The following is a 26,024-nucleotide window of genomic DNA, read 5'->3' as shown; positions in this document are numbered from 1 at the left end:
TCAATTCCTTCCATAAATCTCTCCAACTCTAAATTGAAACCCTAAAAACCTACCTTGTTGAATAGTGTTTAGATTAACCATCCGAATATCTCCGAGGCTTGATGTCAAATGTTATTGATAGCTCGTCTGTGAATCTCTTTGGACATTGTGTTGCGAGTGCTCCATAAGTGCATGTTGTTGTTGAATTAGTAATGCGCACCATCCTGTACACTGAAATCTGAACCCCTTGTCTCACTCGACAGCATTCGTTTTACTGCCGTTTGATGGAGGACAAGAAGTCAGAGAAATTCTTCAAGGTGTTTTATGACCGTATGAAGCTTGCACAACAAGAGATCAAAGCTACAGTGACTGTAAATACCAGTGACCTCGGTAATAAAAAGAAAGACGGTGAATCTACAGAGAGAGATGTGCCTGTACGAAGAAGAGGTGAGACCCAATCATGGAACTGGTGTACACTCCAGTGCTTTTTGACTAAGTATTCATTATAAACCTAAAACAGGAACTAATTATTCATTTTAATTATATGTGAAGCTGCTAATTTGGTGAAGGATTTTAGAAAGTAGCACTTAAATGTCTGTTTCGGGGTGCCCGTGCAGTTTGTTTATAGTGGTTCCTTTACTGCAGATGAATCAACCTTAAATGCCCTGTAGCAGATTTAAAAGCTGTTCTGGTTGTAAATAAACATATAAAATGCAAATTAGTTCAGGGAAATGAAGAAGAGCAAAATGTTCAGAGAACTGAGCAAGACCACAGTCAATAGGAAGGCATGGAAACAGATGTAGACACAAGATGTAGGAGTAACTCAGTGTGACACACGCAGCAACTCCGGAGAGAAGGAATGGGGAATGTTTTGATCGAGACCCTCCTTCAGACAGTCAGGGGAGAGGGAAACTAGAGATAGTGGAAATAGCAGGATGACTCTCTGTCCCTCCCCCATCCTATTTATCCTGCTAGTTCCACTGTTTGCATCCATATATCCTTTTGTTATCACCTCTTCCACAGCCAACATTCGACCATTATGGGCTCCACCTTTCCTTGGTTATCAGTGCCAGCTCTGACTAGTTCTGAACCTTTTCATACTTCCAGTTTCCCTCTACCCTGACATTCAGTCTGAAGAAGGGTCTCGACCCGAATCATCACCTATTCCTTTTCTGCAGAAATGCTCCCTGACCCACTGAGTTACTCCGGCATTTTGTGAAGGGGTGAATCATTGCTACAGTCCGCATTAATACTCATTGAGGCAGAAACAGGTGAAAGATATAACATTTCTGGTTGCAGTTTTGATGTAGATAGACTTTGTGTACAAAAATATGTAGCCTCCTTTTGCTCTGGTATTTTATTTAATTCACACATTTAATCAATAATGTTTTATTATTAATGGTTTATGTGTCATCCCTAACTGTCACTGTTTATTTTTAATTATTCTTTATATCTTCTTCTACGTATTTGTGCAGCACACGAACATGTTTTCAGAACTTGAAATATTGGAGAATGTAGTTGCATTGTTCATTCTATTGGCAAGAACATTGCAGAATAGATTTTTGACACAGCCTTCCCCTTTGATTACTCCTGCTCTAACACCATGATTTGACCAAGAAGATTTTATTTTCTTAATACATTAAAATTAACATCACTATTCACTTCAGTACTGCACTGAAAACCCTTGTGCTATGGAGACTGCCACCTCAAGATGAACATATAATGTTTGTGACAGATCAGCATTGCCAGAATTTTAAAAATGCATTCTTAATCAAGAAAACTGATCATCAATGCATCAAATATATATTGGAGTCCCCACAACAATGTCACAGTGTTGATTTTGGGTGTACCTGCCATACGCTCACAGTTGTTGACCAGCAGATGAACCTTGGAACCACAGTGATTAATTCAGTTGACATTCATTACCAGTGCTACAAGACTATTCTGATACTAGGTGTTAGAATGTATTATTAATTCAATTGGCCGGATTCAGTAATTGCCAAATTGGCAATGTGTCATTGAAGATTCAGTTTGCAGATCTGAAGATGGAAATCACAAACTTGAAGTAGTCTACATAGTTTTGGCAAGTCAATGCACAAGACTGAACAAGAAAGACTCTGGGTGCTGTCTGTATGGAGTTTGCACCTTCTCCCTGTGACTGCATGGTTTTGTTCGGTTCCTCCGGTTTCCATTCACACTCCACAGACATGCAGGTTTGTAGGTTAATTGGCTTCTGTAAATTGCCCTTGGTATGTAGGATAGAATGAGTGTGTAGGTGATCGCTGGTTGGTGTGGATCCGGTGGGCTAAAGGGCCTGTTTCCACGTTGTCCCTCCTAAGTAAAGTAAACTAAAGGAAACCCACAGCCACAGAGAGAACATGAAAACTCCATACAGACAGTACCTAAGGTCAGGATGGAACCGGGTGTCTGGTGCTGTGAGACAACAGCTCTACCAGCTGCACTGCTGTGCGCTCCTTAAATTCCTGCAATAATTTCTGCAGAAAATCCTCCTTATAATGGAACATGGGTGGGGGTGGGAGAGGATGGTTTCCTTTATTGCTGAGTGTCAGCTTTAACCAAGTAAGGTATTATCATTGTATGTAGTTGGAATAAAGAACTGCAGATGATGGATAATGCAAAAAGAACAAAGTGCTGGAATAACTGCCATCAGTCAGCATCTCTGGTAACACCGGGACCCTTCTTCAGACTGATTCAGTCTGCTGAGTTACTCCAGCACTTTGTGTCATTACCCATTTAAACTAGGCGCCAATGCTGCTGGTCTGCACCACCGAGCCCTTCTTAACATGTTGACGTGGCCGTGGTAGCGGCTCGTGTAGTAGAACCTGGCCGGAGACAACTCTCCTCTGGCCGCTGCCAACGACAAGATGCACTCGGTCACTCTAGTGCTCCCTCCCCTCTCACTAGCTGCTGCTGGTGGAGTAGGGTGAGGAGGTGGGGGGGGGGGGGGGGGGGGGGTGGAGAGGCCGAGCGAATGGAGCTTCTGGCAAGGGAGCGGCAGAGGATATAAAACCAAGGAAGAAGTGGCAGCTGGTGAGAGGAGGGGGAGCGTTGCCCAGCCTCCACTGCAACAACAGCGCCAACCCTCCGACCGCTTCTCCATCACAGTCGCTGCAAGCGGAGAGAAGGCGGGGCGAGCTGAGGATGGCATCGGCAGGTCAGTCCTCTATAACCAAAATCCATTAAAAGGGGTTCATTAAAACAAGGGTTTACTGTTCTCCAAATGCGACCTAACCAAAACGATTTATACAACTGCAACGTGTCTTCCTGGCTATTATACTCAATGTGTTTGTTTCTGCAATTATTTTGTTCTTGCTCTTTCAATGTGGCCGAAGAGAACTATTTCCAGCCAACTCATTGAGTCATAGCCATACAGCACAGAAACCGAACCTACAGCCTAACTCACCTATCCTGACCAAGGTGCCTACTCAGGGAGCCCCAGGTGTATGCATTTGGACCATATCTCTCTAAACCTTTCCTATCCATGGAGCTGTCCAAATGTCTTTTCATTATTGTAATTGTACCTGCCTCAATCCCTGTACCCACCATCTTTTGTGTAGGAAAACCTGCCCCCAGGTCCCCTTCAAATCTTTCCCCTCTCGACGTAAACCAGTACCCTCTAGTTTTAGACACTTTCTACCCTCTCTATACTCCTGTTGATTTTATAAACCTTTATGAGGTCACCCCTCAGCTTTCTTTGCTGCACGGAAAACAGATCCAGCTTATCCATTCTCTCTTTACAACTCGAGCCCTCCAGTTCTTGGCAACATTCTGGTGAATCTTCGTTGCTCCCTCTATAGTTTAGGCACGCCCCACTCATAGAGTGATGACCAGTCCATGGCTAATCATGTCTTTCTGGTGTTGAAATGCAGCCAAAGACCCTCCGGCACAGCTTAGCGATGAGGTACGAGAACAGCTGCTGGAGGCCTCTGCTGCCACGCGGAAAGCCTACAACACCTTCCGGAGGGAAGCTGATCCAGAGGACCACTTCCCTGGTGCAGATGGCAACCCAGCCGCAGGAGAGAAGAACAAGGACGATGGGGAGATGAGTGCCGTGATAGCCATCATGCAACCAATTCTTCGCTTCATGCAGCTGCTCTGCGAAAACCATAACCGAGACCTCCAGGTAAAACATAACCGGTCGTGAAAGCTAGATTTTGTGTTGTGTCCACTTTGCTTGTTGTGATCAAAATTGAAATCAGTACTTAAGATGAGTTTGCATTCCTGATATCTGCCACATCCCAGCTAGAACTGTGTGTGGCAATAAGGTCTCTGTTGAAAATGCTCAGTTAAGTATAGAATGGGCAGCTCTCCTTAGCTTGGTCTTTCGGTAACCAATGGGGCATAAATTACAAATGTTTCAGTATGGAGCTCTGATGGAGGCTCTTCCAAAGTTTGTTGTTAAAAACTTTTCTACATTTAACATAAATTGTGATGCAGCCAATTTACCCAAATTCATTGTGTGCGATTCTCAGCGTTGATATTGTTGTGGGTTGGCATGAAGTCTAACATCATAGGAAAATATTTCAAAGCTGATTAATTTTATAATTCGCACATAGAGGGGAAACACTATCAGCTAAAATAGACTTCAATGATATGTAGGATTTGGAGTATGTATTTTTAACTATTATTTTAAACATTTTATAATACGTATGTTGACAATTGTGCCCATATGAAACACAGCATATTCTGACTGTTCTGCAAAGCTCTGGGACTCTTTTTGCAGTTATGCATAAATATCTCATGATTTGACTGCTGCTTGCATCTTGAGGAAAGTTAGCTTTATTCATAATAAAGGAAGCATAACTCTGCACAGTTTAATTGCTGCTATTGTGTTTAGCTAAGAGCTCATTGTAGCAGGTTTTATATTTAAAGTACGTAAAATCAATTAATGATTCAAACCATTCAATTTACTGCAAGGATCCTATATAATTGCTAGTCCAACCAACTAATGGAGGTTTGATGTGTGTAGTTTTCAATTATCTTTGTTTTAACATGTTTGTAAATGTTCTTGAAATAGCTATCCAAATAGAATTGTAATCTGTTTAAGAAAACTGGGTGGGCAAATCAATTTAATATTTGGATTTGGCAAGAAGAAGTATCTGATGTTTTAACAGATTGAGAAGAATAGTTTAGTGATTATTTCAGATTAATTGGTTCAGCAGTACCTTTTCTTCACCACAAACACTTTTTATTTAAGGGTTATGCAGCAAAGAAACAGGCCCTTTGGCCCACAGTGATCATGCAGACCGTTAAGTACCTGTTTGTACTAATCTCATTTACCAGCATTTTTGGCACACAGCCCTCTACACCTTTTGCATTTCTAATCCCCCTGTGGTTATTGTGCAGGCTGCAATTTGATGGCATACATTCCTACACATGAAAGCACCCAGGTTAAATAATGCCTTTAATATAAACATTACATTGCAAGTTTATAAAATCATTTTGTTCCTGAGTTACAATGCATTTATCCAGTTATTAGTTGGTTAAAAACTGTTCCCAGAGAACTACCTAGAGAAGTCTGAAGGAGGGCCAGACCCAAAACATCGTCTGTCCATTCCCTCCACGGATGCTGCCTGATCCGCCGAGTTGCTCCACCACTTTGTTCTTTGCTCAGTATTCCAGCATCTGCAGTTTCTCTTGACTCTCTAAAACACTTTGTGGTTGGTGGTGTAAAGTAGGATGCTTTAGTGAAGTCATTGCGTCAATTTTTTGATCAAATAAGTCTGTGGTTATGATTGAAATACTAATCAATAGACACCAAAAGGTGTTAATCATCGTATTTTAGCTTGGTAACAAAATAGTAAATACAAAACAGACAAACGAAAAAAAGGAGCTTGTTTTTATATAATGTTGCAAGATCTTCCCTTTTTGAGATTTCAGATGAAGTTCATCTCTGTTTTTGGGAAAACAAATGAACCTTTTTTTATGCTGAATAAATATATTAGAAGCTAGTGATGCATAATTACAACTTTAGTTTTCTTGGATGCTTCTGGTTCAAGTAACTACTTCAGTTAATTTTGTCCCCAAAAAGTGCGGTGAAGGCACATATTGATGATAAAATTCACCTCTGCTCTCAATGCAGCCTTTGATCAATTATGGAAAAAATAATTTGAAGATCACAAATCTTGCAGTAAACACGCAGTCAAGATTTTAATTATTTTGATACATAGCAGTCTTATACCTAGGTAATAAAGAAACATCATTTGATTATTTCAACAATTGGTTCTAACTCATGCCATCACTGAAATGTCCTTATCTTTAAGACCAATAGAAAACACTCCAGGGGATATTGTCTTGCCCTTCATATGTATGCCAAAAGAATTGCCTAAATATGAATGAGGTAATAGTTTTGCAGTGGCCATCTCCATGAACTATAGCAAAATACAGTGGGTCATGTTTGTTGCTAAACCAAGGCAAAAGTGACTTGCTTACCAACTGATGTACTTTTCCTTTAGCTGTCAATTGTGGATCAAATCTGTTTGGGAATTATTTCAGGGTTCCATTCATTCAGTGCCTTTTACATCCATTTTAAGATATCCCAAAGCACTTTAGAATTAGAGAAGCGCCTTTTGAAATGTGTGAAAAATGATAACCAATTTACATACAATAGGTGTCCACAAACAGTGTGAAAATGACTCCACAAAGTGGTGGAGGATTCAGGGTGGCACTGAGAACCTCGCGTCCATTCCTTGAGAGAACACAGAAGCCCAGTGTAAACAATGGAAGGAAAACACAGTTGTGCGAACTTCCCACTCTCCTGTCCCATATTCTGGAAGAGTAGATACATAGACAATACGTGCAGCAGTAGGCCATTCGACCCTTCGAGCCAGCACCATATGTTTCCATATTGGCATCAGTCTCCTCGTGGACCCACCTAACTGAGCACAAACAAGTTATCTTTGACCGGGGATATGCCTGAGGAAAAAAAATAATACCCAGGTGATCAAATCTTTAAGTGACGAACAAAGGGTAAATTTTGGTAACACACTGAGCATAACACCTCTGTTACTCGTTCTACTATTATCGCAACCAAGAATAGGGTGGTGACGACTGGAGAGACAGTGGACAGCTCGGAAAGACGGCAACTGGGGCAGGGTGGGTTGGCAGCCCAAACTGCATCCTCTGAGAGGAGGAGACCCAAATCATGCTTCCGAAAAAAAAACATGGAAAAATACCCCCGAAAGCCGAGGGTGGGTGGGGGGGGGGGGGGGGGGGGGGGGGGGGGGGGGGGGGGGGGGGGGGGGGGGGGATGAGCACCCCATTTTGATGGATCAAAGGATAACGACTAATGGCTCTGGACAACCGACTATGAGTATCAAATGCAGATGTGGAAAGGTCTGCAAGAATGGCCGAGGCCTGAAGATTCACCAGACCCAGATGAAGTGTTTGGAGGGAGAGGGAGTGTCACATCGCACAGGTATTTTACCTGGTCAACGACGAGAAGGCCTACCGGGAGGAGGTGGCTGGTCTAGCACTCTGGTGCCAGGATAACAGCCTCCTCTTGAACATCAAAAAAACAAAGGAGCTGATCATGGACTTTAGGAGGGCACATCATTTGAGGACGTACACTCCATTGAGGATAAATGGGGATCCTGTGGATAGGGTGAACTGTTTTAAATATCTGGGAGTCCACATCTCCGAGGATATGACATGGTCATCACACGCCTCAGCACTGGTGAGTAAGGCAAGGCAGCGCCTTTACCACCTCAGGCAATTGAGGAAATTCAGAGTGTCTCCGAGGATCCTCCAGTGCTTCTACGCAGCGGCGGTGGAAAGCATCTTGTCCGGGAACATTACCATCTGGTTTGGGAATTGCTCTGCCAAGGACAAGAAGGCTCTGCAGAGAGTAGTGCGTTCGGCCGAACGAACACTATGGGAACTTCACTTGCCCCCCTGCAGGAACTATACATCAGGAGGTGCAACTCCAGAGCCAACAATATCATGAGAGACCCCTTCCACCCCTGTAACGGACTGTTCCAGCTGCTACGGTCAGGCAAACGCCTCCGTTGCCATGCGGTGAGAACGGAGAGGTTGAGAAGGAGTTTCTTCCCAGAGGCCATTCGGACTGTAAACGCCTATCTCACCAGGGACTAACTGTACTGAACGTTTTTCCTTCCATTATTTATTATGTAAAATAATATGTGTGTTATGATTGTGTTTATAGTTTGTTTGGTTGTTTGTCTTTTGCACAAAAGTCCACGAGCATTGCCACTTTCATTTCACTGCCCATCTCGTGTGTGTATGTGACAAATAAACTTGACTTGACTTGACTTGGTGAGACGCAGGAGGAGCCGTGCCCGGAAACACCCCATAGAGCCCGAAGCCTCCAAGTCCCTCAGAACAGACCTCCGTAGAAGGTTTGAGTCAAATGGCCACAGGCCTGCAGGACAGCGGTCTGGCTTCAGTTGGACGAGGACGTCGAAGATAACCAAGTATGAAGAGCTGGTCATAGACTGCCGTAAGCAGGGCTGGAAGGCAAGGTGTATGCCCATCGAGGTTGGCTGCAGAGGCTTTGCAGGGCAATCGCTAAACAAAGCCTTGAGTGCGCTCGGCATCAACGGAATGGAGAGGAGAAGAGCCATGAAGAACACCACAGAGGCAGCGGAGAAGGCCTCGAGATGGCTCTGGATCAGGATAGGAGTTCCATGGAGAGGACTGAACACATCATGGTCTGATCAACCACGGCTGGGTCGCCTGGGTGAGGGTGTCTGATGTTGAAAGACCCGAAATACCCAATGACCCCAGGATACATCACTGATGAGGTGTGCAGGAGCATCAATAGATGTATTTTTTTAATCAATTAGACTTTTGAGTCCATCTGAGAGACCAAAAGTGCATTGAAACCTACACTGCCATTCAACATGACTCTGATCTGCCACAGATCTAGACTCTTTTGTCACATTTCCCCATTGTCCTTAATTCCCTAATATTTCAAAAAATTGTCTATCTCCTCTTTAAATCCCTCTAGACTGCTCGCTTTAAAGAATGAGAAATGTAAATGTCAGGAAAGAAGCCAACACAAGCTCTGCTACTTAAAAGACCAGTTCAATGCACAAATCGATATTAGTGGTGAAAAATGGGAAAACCCCCAACAGTTTGCCGAATAAATGCAGGAACAGGACAAGAGGAAATGGCACCTGCATGAATTATAAGCGTGCAAAATGGGGGAAGTGAGAAAGGGCACAAACTGTTAATTTGCGTAAGAGGTAGAAATGGTCAATGAAAATCAGATGCTGGAATCATTCCACAGATGCTGCCAAAACAACTGAAAGAGAAACAATGAGAGTCAATGTTTCAGCGTAAAGACCAATTGTTGGAACAGGGAAGGAGCAAACAAAGTAATTTCATGCAGGCACAAGATGACAGATGCTCGAGTCTTGAGCTAAAAAAAACATGCTGCTGGAGGGATTCATCAGATCAGGCAGCATCTGCGGAGGGAAATGGACATGCGTTGTTTCAGGTCTGGACCCTTCTTCAGACAGATGGAGTAGATGGGTGAAAGCTGGTACAAATTAGGGAGTAAGGGTTGGCAAGAGCTGGCAAATGATTGTTGGGTCCAGGTAAGGAGAGGTTAATTGGCAGATGAAGCAGGTGGGGAAGAGAAGGATAGAGAAGATAAACAGGGCTGGAAGTGATGAGTAGAGAAGACAAAAGGGTGCTAATGGTGGAATCTAATCAGAAAGAAAGGTGGAAAATGAAGCATAGAACCAAAGATTGGGTTGGTGGGAAGACGGGAACTGGGACAGAGGTTGGGGTGGAGGGGTAGGGGGGGGGGATGGGGAATACAGAGAAACAAGCAAGGGTGATGAGTGGATGGAGGTGAAGGTGGACAAAGAGGAAGGAACTGGGTGATGGAGTAGGGAATGTGGAAAGAAAGGTTTTCAGTGGGGGGTGGGAGGAATTTGGGCGGTCAATGATGTTGGAATACCTGAAACTGAAGAATTATTTTCATGTTACAGATAATATACAATACAGAATGGATAAAGGGGTAGACAGTGAAGCCTTTACTCTTGTGAAGTTGCTCAGACTTGATTTGCTCTGTCAACTAGTAAAGAACCAAATTTTCACGGAGTAACAATCAGTCATTTTCCAAAAATTACTGATTCTCCACAGAAAGATGAGTGCACGGGGTTACAGAATTAGAATAATGAAATATGATGTTTTTAATGAGAACATTGTTCCAGCAGCCTGTCAAGATCATGTTCAAATATTAAAAATCCTCTCAATGTATAAAAAAATTGTCCTTGATTTAAATTCAAACATGTTAGAAATGCGTATAATATTTGAGGGATTGGGCAAGGGGGGGGGGGGGGGGGGGGGGGGGGGGAGCAAAAACCATGAACATAAGATTAGGTGAAGGCTATTAAGCGCTTCATGACTGCTCTGTCATTCAACAAGATAATTACTGTCTCTCACCTCCGGGCTATTCGCCCACGCAAGGCTCTCATCCTTCGATTCCCGTAGTATCTAGAGATCTCTGTCCAGAATAACTGTCTCCACATGGCACTTGGGTGGGCAATTCCCAAATTGCACCAGCTTCTAGATGAAGAAATGCCTAATATTCTCAACGCATAACGAGCAGACTTTATCTGTGAGTGTGACCCCTGGGCTGGGCATCCTATCCAAGGGATACATCGTCCCTGTATCTTTGCATATTGAGCTCAGTAGCAATAATGAAATACTGAAACACCACATTCACGGGCACATTAATATTGCCTATGTCCCACTTGGTTTCATCAGGAACAACCATTTCTGCAGCACATCTCCTAAAGCATACTTTAACTTAAGATAGACACAAAATGCTGGAGTAACTCAGCGGGACAGGCAGCATCTCTGGATTGAAGGAATTGGTGACGTATCGGGTCGAGACCCTTCTTCAGTCTAAAAAGGCTGCAAATAAGATCTTCCCTAAACTACTCGGCATTGGCCTTGGGATGTTCATCTGCAACTGGCTTCTGGGCTTCTTGCCCTCAGTCGGTTAGAGTTAGTCATAACAGTTCCTCCACCTTGATCCTCCACACTGGTGACCCTCAGAGTGGTGTGCAGTCCCTTGCTCTGCTCCTAATATGGTCAGAAGAATCCCAACCCAAAATGTAACCCAGCTATGCTCTCCACAGATGCTGCCTGACCTGCTGAGATACTCCAGTACTTTGGTTCATTTTTTGGCCAAGTAAAATGCCAGATCAGTCTTTAATTTCACTGATGATTCAGATTCAGATTCAACTTTAATTGTCATTGTCAGTGTACAGTACAGAGACAACGAAATGCAGTTAGCATCTCCCTGGAAGAGCGACATAGATTATGATTTCAATAAATATATCTTTTTACATGTATACAGACATAGTGTTTTTCCTGTGGGGGGGGGGGGGGGGGGAGGGGGGGGGGGGTGGGGGTGGGGGGTGGTTGGGGTGAGAGCAGTCCTTGGCGATGCTGGCAGTCGCAGACAGCGCTTTGGACAGACTCAATGTTGGGGAGTAGTGCGTGGGCAATTTCACCACCCTCTGCAGTGCTTTCCGGTCGGAGACAGAGCAGTTGCCACACCATACTGTGATACAGTTGGTAAGGATGCTATCGATGGTGCAGCGGTAGAAGTTTACCAGGATCTGAGGAGACAGATGGACCTTCTTCAGTTTCCTCAGGAAGAAGAGACGCTGGTGAGCCTTCTTGATCAGAGTTGAGGTATTGTGGATCCAAGAGAGGTCATCGGAGATGTTGACCCCCAGGAACCTGAAGCTGGAAACATGTTCCACCTCCATCCCGTTGATGTGGATGGGGGTGTGCGTGCCGCCCCTAGACTTCCTGAAGTCTACAATGAGCTCCTTGGTCTTCTTGGACAGAAATGAGACAAATTTCAGGAACCAAATCAAGAACCATGGGTCATGGTGTCAGGACAACAACCTAGTCTTTCGGCCAAACCTAGACTTGGTCTGATGAAGGGTCTCGACCCGAAACACCACATATTCCTTCTCTCCAGAGATACTCCATCTTTTTGTGTCTAACCTAGTCCTTAACATCACAAGACAACAGAGTTGGCTGTTGTCCTCAGGAAGCATGGGAGCGAATACAAAACTGTTAACATAAAGTGAGCTGCTGTAGAAATGGTCAACAGCATCGTGCCTTGACATCCATATCATCAGCATCCTGAAGCACCTGTCCCACTTTCGTGAGTTACTCACGAATTCTCCCGAGTTTTCCCCCTTGCTTCAAACTCGGAGAATGTCCGAAGTGAGTCCGTAGGAGGCCGTAGGCGTCCGTAGATATTTCGGAGCAGCTCGTAATGCCAGCCATAGGTACTCGGGGCATCAGGTAAGTCGGGACGTTTTTTCAGCATGTTGAAAAATGTCCACGAGTAGCCCCGAGTACCTATGGCAACTGCTTTGCTATTGACCATCTTAACCTGTAGAGAGTGGTGAATACAACCCAGTCCTTCACAGGCTTGTCACTTCTCTCCATCCAGTCCATCTTCATGGTGCATTGCATCAGGAAGGTTAGACATATTATCAGGGATCCCTGCCATGCTGGCCATACCGTTTTCTCCCTCCTATTTTCTGGGAGGAGATACGGAATCTAGAAATCTCTAATGTTCGGACTGAGAGTCACGCAGCACGGAAATAGGCCTTTCGACCCAACTCATCCATGCTGACAAAGATGCCCCATTCAAGCCAGTTGCATTTGTCCCTTATACTTGTCCAAATGGCTTTTAAATGTTGTTATAGTACCTGCCAGCTACTTCCCCTGGCAGCGCGTACTATATATCCACCATACTTTGTGTGAAAAAGTTGCCCTTCGGGTTCCTATTAAATCTTTCCCCTCTCACCGTAAACCAATGCTGTCAAATTCATGATTCCCCAACCCTGGGAAAAGTCTATGTGCATTCACCCTATCTCTGCCCCTCATGATTTTGTAAGATCTTCCCTCAGTCTCCTGTGTTTCATGGAATAATGTCCTAGTCTGTCCAACCTCTCCCTGTAGCTCAGGCCCTCAAATCCAGGCAGCATAGTCATAAATCTTTGCACTCTTTTCAGCTTAATGACATTTTTCCTCATGTAGGCTGACCAAAACTGAACACAATATTCCAAGTGTGGCCTCACCAGGGTCTTCTACAACTGTAACATAATGTCCTAGCTTCTATACTCAATTCCCTGACTGATGAAGCCCAGGGTGCCAAAAGCCTTCTTCACCATCTGATCTACTTGTGATGCCACTTTTAGGGAATTATGTACTTCACACTCTAGTTCACACTCCCTAGCGCCCTGCCATTCACTGGGAAGTTCCCGCCCTAGTTTGTCTTCCCAATAATGCATTAATTTGCACTTACCTGAATTAAATTCCATTTGCTTCTCCTTGGCCTGCTTGCCCAGCCATTTAAAATTCCACTATAATTCTTGATGACCATCTTCGCTGCATACAATACCACCTATTTTAATTTGGAAATAACAAGCTATTTTCTCAACTGCTTTCAGACTCCCTAACCAATCACTCTTTTAACACTCTTCTCTTAACTCCACTTCATTCCATTATTATTATGTTGTATTTTTTATATTCTTTTTTATCATTCTGTTGCTTTGCACAGGTATTATCTATTGTTGTATTTATCATTACTGTTTGTATACTCTGTACTCTGAGCTTCAAGTGAGCAAGGAATTTCATTGCAACATGCTGTTTATGACAATAAACTGATATCGGACTTTTCTGTAACATTGAAGGCACGTCATCTGAGCATGCACCAAGAATTAAGGGTTGAAAAAAAAAGTTGCGATTATCTACCTTTTTCACATAAAATTCTCGAGAGCAAATTTTAATTCAATATATTGGATATTTTAAAAATGCACAGAGCTGAAGTAACTCAGTGGGTCTGGAGTAACTCAACCGGTTAGGCAACGTCTCTGGAAGAAGTGGAAGGTGAGGTTTTGGATCGGGACTTTTGTGAATTTCCCCAAGGGCGGATTTTTGGTTTTCAAACTGTTGTATCGCAGGGTCACCTGTACTACAAGGACAATTGGCTTGTAGTTGGCCTGTCTGACAGTTCACAGTGTGAAGGCATTCTGTGTATCAGTAGACTAGTGGGGTTTTTTTTCCATTGTAACTTCCTCATCACTGATAATTATTTGACTGCTCTCCCAGACATGACCTGGAGCAAGAAAGTGAACTGAGGATGACTAAGCAACCTGTAGCCCTGGGGCAGCAATGTATATGAGGGAGTTTTTTTTAATCCAGCACTGGCATGACAAGCCTGTTACACCAGGAAATGCTAAGTCAAGATTGATGTGACGTTAATAGGCAATTTCTTTTGACATATTGACACAAGGAACTGGAGATGCTGGAATCTTGACTGCTAGTGCATCTCCGTGGGTGAGGCAGCATCTCTCGAGACCATGCGTAGGAAACGTTTCATGATGGGGCCGCCTTCAGTCAGTAGAAGGGTCCTGACCCGAGAAGCTGCTTCTCCATGGTCTGCAGAGATGCTGCCTGACCTGTTGTGTTACTCCAGCATTTTGTTTTTTTTACTAAATTGTTGTTGGATGTATATCAGCTTATGGAATCATTTAGGCATACAAACTAAATATTTAGAAATGAAAAGTAATTCAGAAATACAATGGTTATTAACTATTGGCTGGGCATTTTTAACAATAAATTCAATGGAATGTGTTTTGATCTGTAAATATTTGTTGCCTAACCAGGAATTTTGGTGAATGCTGTGCATGACCAGATGATGCTCTTCCGTGATATGCCATGAACGTAGTTAAAGATGGACAATTCATTGCTGGATCAGCCAGCAAAGCCCACATTCCTCGAATAAATAAAAATAGGATCCCTAACGGTGTGACTGTTTGAGCACTATTTAGTTTATACTTTTGATTAATATACCAGTACGCTTGAGTGGAAAGAGTCTTTGCTTTACTGTGGTTCCACTCCCAATCTTAAGATCCATCACAACTCTACCGAGGCCGTTAAGCGCGCCCCTGTAGAGAAAATGGAGAAAAAGACACCAGTTTATCACAGAAAGTTCCCACCACAATGAAGTAATGAGCATATGAAGTAACAAGTAATGATCCATGTTAGTTAACGAAAGATAAACATTAGCCAGAAATGAATGCTATAATATTCAGTTATATTATCACTTTCCCCTGCCAGAGATTTATTTTTCAAGGTGTGTACCAGTTTCTCATTTCATCGATCTGATTGTTTTTAACCCTGTGACAATCCGTCTGAAAATGGACGGAGGAATTGCAACCAAGAATTCAACAGGAGCTCTAGCTGTAACATGCAATCAAATAAGAAATTATAGAACATATTAATCACTCCTGATTTTTTTATTTTTCTTATCTCCCCTCAGAACTTCCTGCGTTGCCAGAACAACAAGACTAATTATAACCTGGTCTGTGAGACACTGCAGTTCCTGGACTGCATCTGTGGCAGCACCACTGGTGGGCTGGGCCTTTTGGGACTCTACATCAATGAAAAGAACGTGGCCCTCATCAACCAGACACTGGAAAGCTTGACTGAATATTGTCAAGGGCCCTGCCATGAGAACCAGGTATCCATTGCACTCACACCCAGATACTGCTGGAACACCGTTAATGCTGCTTTGTTTTCTTGAGAAGACTTTATTTGTTGGTGATCCAGAATTACTTGCAGTAGGTTCAGCCACGTCCGTGAGCATGCTTACACATGTGTGCAAATCCCAACAGTTTGCTGCACAGGGAGCCCTATTAACGTCATTCTCTCCATCCATAATCGTTTGAAGGGAAAAAAATTTCGATTAGATCACATGAACTGATTCATATGACAATGTTTTCAATGTTACAATCGAAGTGTCACAGCTTGGATTCTGTTCCTGGACCTCTAAAGTGGGAAATTAACCCATAGCCTCCTTTCAGTCTGAAGAAGGGTCTGGACCCGAAACATCACCCATTCCTTCTCTCCAGAGATACAGTCTGTCCCGCTGAGTTACTGCAGGTTTTTGTGTCTATCCACAGACTCCTTGGTCAGTCAAGAGTCCATTTTCCGCCATTATAATTAGTAACGAGAAGGACGGCACGGTGGTGCAGCGGTAGAGTTGCTGCCTTACAGCGCCAGAGACCCGGGTTCGAACCTGACTATGGGTGCTGTCTGTACAGAGTTTGTACGTCCTCCCCGTGACCTGCGTGGGTTTTCTCCGGGATCTCTGATTTCTTCCCACACTTCAAAGACATACAGGTTTTTTAGGTTAATTGACTTGGTATAATTGTAAATTGTCCCTAGTGTGTGTAGGATAGTGTTAGTGGACAGGGATTGCTGGTCAACATGGACTCAGTGGGCCGAAGGGCCTGTTTCTGCGTTGTATCTCTAAATTAAACTAAACTAAGACTGACTACAGCCATGCATGATTTAAATGGCTCAATCCCCTTTGCTGGGGTGTATGAAATCCTGTTACTTTCTTCGCAGGCAGCTGGTTAACAAATCTCAGGTTTCAAGTATAGGTTGTTTCAGTATTGTTTCCATAAATGGGAGCATTGGTAAAGAAATGTCTTGGTTTTCCTGAGCTGCTGTTCTCCAATTTGGAAGAGGGAGTATAATAAAATTGTTATCTTGTAATCTTTTTACACAGAACTGCATTGCCACCCATGAATCAAATGGAATAGACATCATCATTGCACTAATTCTTAATGATATCAACCCACTGGGAAAGAAGAGAATGGACCTTGTGCTAGAACTGAAGGTAAGTAGTGTGGGCTGAAAAAATGGATTAGTTAATTCTTAAATGTCTTTCCTAATGGTGTAGATATGTTATTGGGAGACCTACAAACCTAGCATTCCAATCCTCTGTTAAATTGTTTAATCTTGGGGAGGGCAGTTATTGGTCTGTAATGGATATTAATGTGGAGCACCATCGTATTGGTAGCCTTGTATTTGTCCTGTCCGGTATTTATTTCCATCGATTTCAGTGAAACTGAATACTATGCTGGGACAATAAAATGGAGGGGCAGTGGTAGAGTTGCTGCCTCACAGCGCCAGAGACACGGGTTTGATCCTGACTACGGGTGCTGTCTGTACAGAGTTTGTGCCTTCTCTCTGTTACCGCATGAGTTTTTTCCAGGTGCTCCAGTTTCCTCCCGCACTCCAAAAAGATGTTCAGAATTGTAGGTTAATTGGCTTCTGTAAATTGTCCCCAGTGTGTAGGATAATGCTAGCGTACGGGGTGATTACTGATCTGCGTGGACTTTGTGGGCCAAAGGGCCTGTTTCCACACTATATCTCTTACGTTTAAAAGTAAAGTGTAGTGTCTGAATATACCTGTTGTATTCAACGTTAAATCAGTTCCTGACTTTGCTGGTCCTCAGACTAGGAAAAGTAAATGATCACTTGGTATTTCCACACAGTCAAAGGCAGCCATTAACCATGGCCTGCCACTGAGGCTCTCAGATGGTTAGTGTGTACTGGAGATAAGGGGTGAGAAAGTAGGGGTGAGAGTCTGTAGTACATCCAAATCAGCTGTTGCTTTCAGTGGAGAAGGGAAAATATTGAGGATAAAAGGCAGTGAACCACAGATCTGATATGTGCAAAACCCTATGATCATTAAATCACCAGATAGTTAAATCCCACTGTTGGTACCATTGATTACGCCCAGCAAATGTAAAGACAGATTATTTTAGTTTGGAGATACAGAGCAGAAACAGGCTCTTCGGTCCATGCTAACCAGCGATCCGAATATACAAGCACTATTCCACACTCTAGGGACAATTTTTATTTTTTTTCCCTACGCCAATTAATCTGCAAACCTGCACATCTTTGGTGTGTGGGAGGAAACTGTAGCACCCGGGGAAAACCCATGGGCAGAACGTACAAACTCTGTCCAGACAGCACTGGTAGTCGGGATTGAACCTGGTTCTCTGGCGCTTAAGACAGCAACTCTACTGCTGAGCCACTGTGAACATTGGATGTAGCTGGCAACAGAACTGACGGCACTATTTACTAGTCTATCTTTAAATCTTTTTCAGAATCCTCTATAATCAGACTAAGCTATGTTACTTCTCCAGAACTTAGAAGATTTTCTTTTTGAAAGTTGTGTGATATGAAACCAAATATATAATTGTTTGAAATGTCAATATGTTAATTATTGTAAGTGGAGCTTTATTAGTCACTAGGTTCCCGCGTTTGCCTGTGAAAACACTAAATTAAAATCTGACAGCACAGTAGAAGTTTATTCAGCCATGGCTCTTACATTGGTCTCCACAGTGCTGTCCTTTTAATTAAAATTTTCAATCTTTGCCTGGTAACCATATTTCCTTTCTCTGAAATGTTTTTCTTTTATTCTCTCTGCTGTTATGAATTATGCTTCCTCCCCAGTTCTTCTAATCTATGTCATGACAACTCGGTAAATGAATATGCTCCAAATGTTTCCAGTATTGTAATTAGATACTCTAATTACTGACTTATGACCAGTGGAAATGCTGTGCCCTGGCTTGCGCTGTCACCAAAAAAATGAATTTGTTTTTAAATCTACTGTTTTGTCTTTAAAAAAACACGTTTCTATTATTGTCTCTCATCGCAGCTGACAACTGCTATTAGAACATAGAACAGTACAGCACAGGAACAGGTCTGCTGGGCCACAATGTCCATTCCGAACATGATGCCTAGTTAAACAAATCTCCCCTGCCTGCACATGATCCATATGCCTCCATTCCCTGCATGTCCGTGTGCCCATCTAAAATCCTCTTAAATACCACTATTTTATCTGAAGAAGGGTCTCGACTGAAGTAGGGACTCGACCCGAAACATCGTCTATTCCTTCTCTCCATGGATGCCACCTCACCGCTGAGTTTTTCCAGCTTGTTTGTCTACCTACTATTTTATCTGCCTTCACCACAACCCCTAGCAGTGTGTTACAGGCACCTACCACTCTGTGTGCAACAAAAAAAACTTGGTAAATGTAAAAATTCTCCCTAATGGGTATAAGATAGTGTTAATGTGCGGGAATCGCTGGTCGGCACGGCCCAGTGGACCTGTTTCCACGCTGTATCTCTAAACTAAAACTAAACTAAACTAAACTATCTCATTAACACACATCTCATTTAGACTTGCCCCTGTCACTTTAAAGTCTTTCACATTTCCACCCGAAGAAAAGTCCTAACTGTCCATCCTATCCATGCTTCTAATCATTTTATATTTTTATGTCAGGTCTCCCCTCATTCTCCATTTGAGAACAAAACAATCGCGTGTTTGTCCAACCTCTCCTTATAGCTAATACCCTCTAATCCAGGCAATATTCTGGTAAACTGAATATATTAATATATTGTTTTAGCAAGTGTCCCCTCATGACCTTGATAGAACGATATTGATGGTATTTTTTTAACCCCAACAAATGAAAGAAGAGGGGGAGGGAGGGGGGAATTTATTTTTTCCTACCTGGTCAGAGATGCAGTTTTCCTCCGAGCCGCATCTTCGCCTCTTTCTCACAGCCTACCACCGGGACTGGAGCGGCGTTTCCTACTGGGACCGGCCAGTGCCTCAGCTTCGGCGGTGTAGTATCAGCATGGAGCGGGTGATGACTTACCTAGGTCGCCGTGTGGTAAGTTCGGTAGCTGCTGAGACCGCCGACTTCAACATCTCGGAGCTGTGGTTGCGGAGCGTCCAGCTGCGGGGCGGCGCTGACTTTCAAACACCGTGGAGCCTGGGATCTCTCGCCGAGATCGCCAGTGTCGGAGCTCCGACCAGCGCGGCATGTGGACTTGGGGAGCCGCGGTCTCGGGTAGGAAGTGGCCATTCCAGACACTCCCAAGCCGCTGAAGAGTGTTCTCCCGATGCCGGAGCTCCATCATCCAGCGAGAGGGCCTGTAACATCGGGCCGCTGTTGCGGCGACTGTGGACGCCTTAATAGGCCCTGACCATGGGTGAACAAGGGAAAGAGGACTGGACTTTGTGCCTTCCCTCACAGTGGGAACCATTGTGGGGGGATGTTTTTATGTTTGGTGTTAAATTCTTCTTTAATGTTGTGTCTTATTTTTATTGGTGTGCTGCAAATGGCGACTCAAATTTCACTACACCAAAGGTGTACGTGACAAGAAATGTCCTTGTCCTTTGTTTTTCCTTTGTAATATTTTGACTTATCTAATAATGTTATTATTTAATATACATTTTCTTTCATTCCTCCAAAGTGGTACATTTCTTTTTTCTTGCCAGCCAGTTTAATTTGACGTCTGTCCAGTGTAGCCACTGCATTTTGTATCATTGTGCATCCATAGTAATTAACAATAATTTCTAGCTATTATGTTGCTTGTAAGTATTCAGTACATGCACCATATATCAAAATCCAGATCTCTCTTTTGAGAAAAGCTACATTCTTAACACTGAATCTTGGGCTTTATTTATTTATTTATTTTTCCATTCTATTAATGGCTCCTCTGTTTTATTAACATTTTGAAAAACATCCCATCCAAGTTAGCGTTATTCTTCCTGCTGTTCTTTATTACTTTCATTGATAACATTGGTGTGAACTGTGGCAGCAGTCAGTGAAGATGTCTCACAGCTTCAGGTAACCAGGTTTGATCCCAACCTTGGGGTGCTGTCCATCCCCCCCCCAACTACACTCTGACCTCAAGCCCTGAGCACATTGCATTCATAAATGCCTGCCATCATCATCAGTCTACAACCATAAGCAAGGCAGAGATACTAAACAGGCAATCAAAATTGCTGGGTTACTTGACATAATTTATCTGGATTTTCAAAATGAATGTCATCTATGCAGCTTTGTTACAGGAAGCAGTGAATATATACGTTGGTGATGAAATTCTCAGGTAATGCTTGCTATTTCAACTGCATCCAAGGACAACTGACGGGCCAATAATGCATGTTTCCAATATTGATGGATGCATGGAATACCAAGGATTCTCTTTAGGTTGGGATTGTCAGGAATAACATCACAGAAAGGGACAGAGATAACTGAAGAAATTATACTGACTCCTGAAAGTCTTTGGGATGTTTTTCAAAATGTTAATAAAACCGCTCAAAGTTGAGACGGGTAATTTGAGATGCTGATGAGGAACATCAAAACCATGCTGTTAGGGCTAATGGAATCAAGGGAGATGGGGAGAAAGCAGGAACGGGGTACTGATTTAGGATGATCAGCCACGATCATGTTGAATGGTGGTGCTGGCTCGAAAGGCCGAATGGTCTACTCCTGCACATATTTTCTATGTTTCATGCATGGGGAGTACACAGCTGCCCTGGTGGACAGAGCAACCATTGACCCATGCACACCATCAGCCACAATCCATCCTGTGTGTGGCCGACTGCAGTTCTCACATTGGTCTTATCATCCACCTCGACTTACCCCAGCAAGCAACGTAATAACTGCAAAATGTGTTTAACTGCAATGTAAGTGCTACGATATGAAATCACTTTGGTACAGAGTGGAAGCAAGTCCTCAAACCCAAGGGACTGCCTGAGCAGAAGAAGAACTGACAACAATGGAATGAATTTATACAGCCCCATCCTTGTGCTGTGCTGCCGGATGGAAATTAAATCTCTTTTAAGTGAAATACTTGATTTAAATTAATTTTCATAGAACTGTAACTGAGAGATTTAAGGCTATTTTGTGAAATGTCTGGAATGCTGCTGGGTAAGGTGACTATAACAGGTAGATTAACCTGTTTAAGGGACATTGAGACAGGCGGGAAATAGGATATGGCCCATGTACAGGCGGATGGGATTAATTTAGGTTGGCATCATGATCGGCATGTGGTGAGCTGAAGGCCTGTTCCTGTGTGAATGTACTGTTCTGCATTCTATTTTTTTCATGAATGGCACCTTTTATCATCTATTCATTAAGTCTCTCAATTTGACGTTAATTATTAACCCTCTAGTTTGGGTGTAATTCTGGATAATGCATTATGGGATCACCTGACTTGTTCCTTGCAGTCTGATGTTAATCTTAAAATGTCATCATTCTTGTCAGAGTGCAGCAGGCACTAGAAAAAGCAGTCATCAGGACACTGACATGGTGTGTTTTCTTTCCAACAGAATAATGCATCCAAGCTGCTGCTGGCAATTATGGAAAGTAGACATGACAGTGAAAATGCAGAAAGAATACTCTATAACATGAGGCCCAAGGAACTGGTAGGGAGATCTTTACTTTTCTTGAATATTATTTCCCGCCTCCCCCAGTACGATTGCTGATGAAGTTAATTATTCTCAAGGTGGAGGTGATAAAGAAGGCCTATCTGCAGGGAGAGGTGGAGTTTGAGGAAACAGAGGACGGTGAGGATCATGCTGCCTCACCCAGGAATGTTGGCCATAACATTTACATCCTGGCTCATCAGGTAAAATAATGACGTTAAACATGGGGTCACCAAAGGTTCGTGCGGTGGGAAAAGGATGTGTTGGTGGGAGTGGCAGGAACAACAGGATGTTGGTTAGTTTTCTCTCTCGCTGCTCAAGATTAAAAATATATATTTCTTCCACTTTTTTCTTATGTCCCAAGGCATGACTTGGGTGAAAATGAGGGGAAAATGCAGATGCTGGAAATCTGAAATAAAAGGAGAAAATACTGGAAGCATAGCAGAATTAAGAAAGAGAAATTGAGTGAAGGACCTTCAACCTCCAATGTTAATTCCAATTCTCGTTTGAGAATGACCAGTTGACTGTTTCTACAATTTTTGTTTTCATTGAAAAGCTGAAATTGATTTCTATTTTTTAGTTGAGAAAGCTATTTATTGTGCACTATATTAAATATTTGCTGTCATACAGATAAATATTTCTTTTGAATTTTCATCTGTGTAAAATGCTCATAATATCTTTCCACACATCAGACTACCCCATTTGTGTTCCCTTCCTGATATCAGGTTTGATGTGCAATTTGTCCCACACAAGGGAAGGCTTGATTTGACTTTTCTTTTGTTCACTTTTCTACAATCTTGCATCCAGCTAGAGCTAATTAAAAAAAAATAGCACCATATGCGTATCAGTAACAACGTCCACAACTGCACTGAAACCTACGGGAGCTTTCACCAAATCACCCTTAAATTACCACTCTCTTCATCTAAATTGTTGCCCTCTGCTTGCAAATGTACACATTGACTACCACCTCCATCTCTCCAATACCACAAGTAGAACCTCGTCCATTCCTCCAACATCCTCTCTTATCTCTGTGATATAACACTTGGGATGAGCTTCATTTTTTCAAAGCAAAACAATTTGAAATGCAAGCCATTTTCCCGCAACTACAACCTTTTCTGAAGTTGGTCACCAATTGGTCATCCTAGTTTTAAAAGGTGTGAAACTATCACCATGTGATGGTTTTGTCATCAGAGCCTCGAGTAAACTACAGTGGGCAAGATCACAACCCAATACACCAGGATAAACAGCACCCCAAGACATTGTTTTTATATAGAGATCTTTCATTCCCTGACTGACCTGAATCTCATGCTGATAAAACACAAGACCTTGGGAAATGCACCAATGCTTTGAGGGATGCCAATCATGAATATTCAGTGTTGCAAATAAGGTGTAGGACAGAAAGAAGCAAATATTCAACCATTGTTCGATGTTCTTTTTTAAGTTTGAAAGGACATCATCAAGTTCACCTCGGCAGCATCTTTAAAACCCAGTTACATTTACCTTACCATTGGAGAGATATGCTTCCCATATCTTAGTTTGGTTATTAGTTTAGAGATGCAGCGCGGAAACACGTCCTTCGGCCCACTGAGTCCGCACTGACCAGCGATCCCCACAGGTTAACACCATCCTACACTATGAACAATTTTTCCATTTATACCAAGCCAATAAACCTACAAACCTGTACGTCTGACTGATATTGTCCGTGTATGGACAAATCTTCCGTCTTACGGATAAAATCAACTTATGGACATTTGTAAAAATGAACCCATTTATATCACTCACTCCATACCCTGTTGCAGAATCATAATGTACCACAATGTGGCTTTCCACCTATTTACACATCATCAACAAACTTGGAAGCCTTGCGTTTCATTGCAGGTCATTGGTATAAATAATTGAAAGCCAGGAACCAATTCGAGGGACACTTTATTAGTACCATCCATCCAGCCTGAGAAGGCCCTATTTGTTCCAACTCTTTCTTTTCTTTTTGACGGCCAGTTTTCAATCCATGTTGAGATTACCTTTAATACTAAGAGCTCTTAATTTATGCACCAGCATATCGTATGGCACCAGAAGAAAACTGCTGCCACTGATTCGGGAAAAACCCCCGTTTCATTTTATTGCTTTAATATTGTCATATGTACCAAGATAGAGTGAAATATTTTGCTTGTCAATATTTGGATACTTATCTATTAATTTACTTTTAATTGCCAGTGGTATGTCTGCCTTGCTAACGTGCAGGTATATTAATCTGTGTTGCAGTAACAATTAATAAAATGGGGCTTGACCATAACATCTGTGGGGGAAAAAAGATTAAAGACTCGCATTGGTAAGATTAAAAACAGAAACTTGTAGAAATACTCAGCAGGTCAGGCTGCATCTGTGGGCAGAGAAACAGATTAACGGTTTCAGGTTTGAAGAAACTTCATCAGATCTGGAAAAAGAGAAAAGAGGCTCATTATGCTGCAGTGAAGGTTTGGCAGGGAGGGCACTGCTGGGGTAAAACTGTGGGGATAAGCTGAAATTCATGTTAGCTGATCACTTAGTGAAATGGGAGCAGTCAACAAGTAAGAATGTAGGCAAAAGAATGTAAGAGTTGTGAAATGCAGAGTGGGAAGACAAGTTTGCAAGGTCAGGCTAGGCGTGCCCTGCACTCCCAGAGCAAGAGAAAATAAAATGAAAAAATAAACTATCAAGCTGAATCAATGTCGCAGATGGGCGACCGAACCGGCAGAACCAAAGTTATATGAAATTGAAGAATTTGGTATTGAGCCCAGAAAGATGCCCAGGCGGAAGATGAGGCACTGTTCCTTAAGCGTGCCTGGGACCTCTCTGAACCAGCGCCACAGACTGATAATTTGGAGACGGATGGAGAATTCAAGAGGCAGGCCAAGGGACTTCTAGGTTCTCTCCTTCCTAGTTTTGATGAAAGACCAATGACTTGATACATTAACTCTATTTATCTTTCCACCAAAGCAGCCTGGCCTCTTGAGTGTCACCAGCAAGATTTACTGAAGTGATAGCGTGACAGTGATATGATTAACATTCACTGCAAATTGACGTTATGTCAAGAAAATTAACTGGGTTCAACAAATCAAAGAGTTCAACAATATCATTATCAGCTGATCCCATGTCTGCAGGATCAGTGGTCGAGAGGTAATGGATAGGACATATTTTAAAATAAGGTGTTTTAGGTAACTTTTTAACGTGCTTTAAGGAATGTGACATGTTTGGTCCTGTGTTCCTAACCCAAAAATATCTCCTTCACTCTTGCAGTTGGCACGTCATAACAAAGAGCTTCAACAAATGCTGAAACCTGGCAGTCAGATGGGTGAAGGAGATGAAGCCTTGGAGTATTATGCCAAACACACAGCTCAGATTGAGGTCAGTGAGCAAAAAAAATATATGCATACATGGGATATTGGCATATTTGCAAAATCCATAGTTGCAACCTTGGTTTGTACAGAGGAATGCACTGATGTTTAGCATCAGTTAGGAAACATTCCAATGAAGGGTTTGGTGAAGGTCTGGGAACCAAAACAAAAAGCTAATCAGACAGCCTTCTTATTTGGGTTGTGACTCAGAAGATTTTGGGAAGGGAGGGGAGGGAGGGAGGGAACTAATCTTGTGAAGTGGAGCAAGATAACACAAGATAGGCCCGAGTCACATAGTAACATTCAGTTCTCACATATGATGTTCCCAGCAATGAAAGAGAAGTAATAATTGATTAGGTTGGCAAATAAATGCCAAAGCAAAAGACTGAAGAGTAATGAAATGAACAGATAAAGAAGGACTTCTGTTTTCATGTAATCCCGAAGAGTACACTGCTTGAAATGCGGGAGACAACAGACAAAGTTAACTTCTTCAAAATATTTTTATGGCAAAATGATCAAACACAAAATGTAAATTGTTGGAATGGCCTTAAT

The 26,024-nt window shown here is 42.7% G+C and overlaps 1 protein-coding gene across 8 annotated transcripts in view; it reads left to right on the top strand.

The window, feature by feature from the left end:
* The window catches only part of itpr1b (inositol 1,4,5-trisphosphate receptor, type 1b), a 380,201-nt gene that overhangs the window by 239,480 nt on the left and 114,697 nt on the right, over positions 1-26,024 (top strand). For all 8 annotated transcript variants that reach the window (XM_055647745.1, XM_055647746.1, XM_055647740.1 and 5 more), the window contains 7 exons: positions 243-426; positions 3,870-4,123; positions 15,338-15,538; positions 16,592-16,702; positions 22,003-22,098; positions 22,179-22,301; positions 25,375-25,482. In XM_055647745.1, the coding sequence (XP_055503720.1) occupies positions 243-426; positions 3,870-4,123; positions 15,338-15,538; positions 16,592-16,702; positions 22,003-22,098; positions 22,179-22,301; positions 25,375-25,482 (1,077 nt within the window). The remainder of the gene's footprint in view (positions 1-242; positions 427-3,869; positions 4,124-15,337; positions 15,539-16,591; positions 16,703-22,002; positions 22,099-22,178; positions 22,302-25,374; positions 25,483-26,024) is intronic.

This window comes from Leucoraja erinacea, chromosome 16 (genome assembly GCF_028641065.1).
Source record: "Leucoraja erinacea ecotype New England chromosome 16, Leri_hhj_1, whole genome shotgun sequence".
In the NCBI taxonomy this organism is placed as follows: Eukaryota; Metazoa; Chordata; class Chondrichthyes; order Rajiformes; family Rajidae; genus Leucoraja; species Leucoraja erinaceus.
The sequence above is the reverse complement of the archived record's forward strand: the minus strand, read 5'-3'. Positions and strand labels throughout refer to the sequence as shown.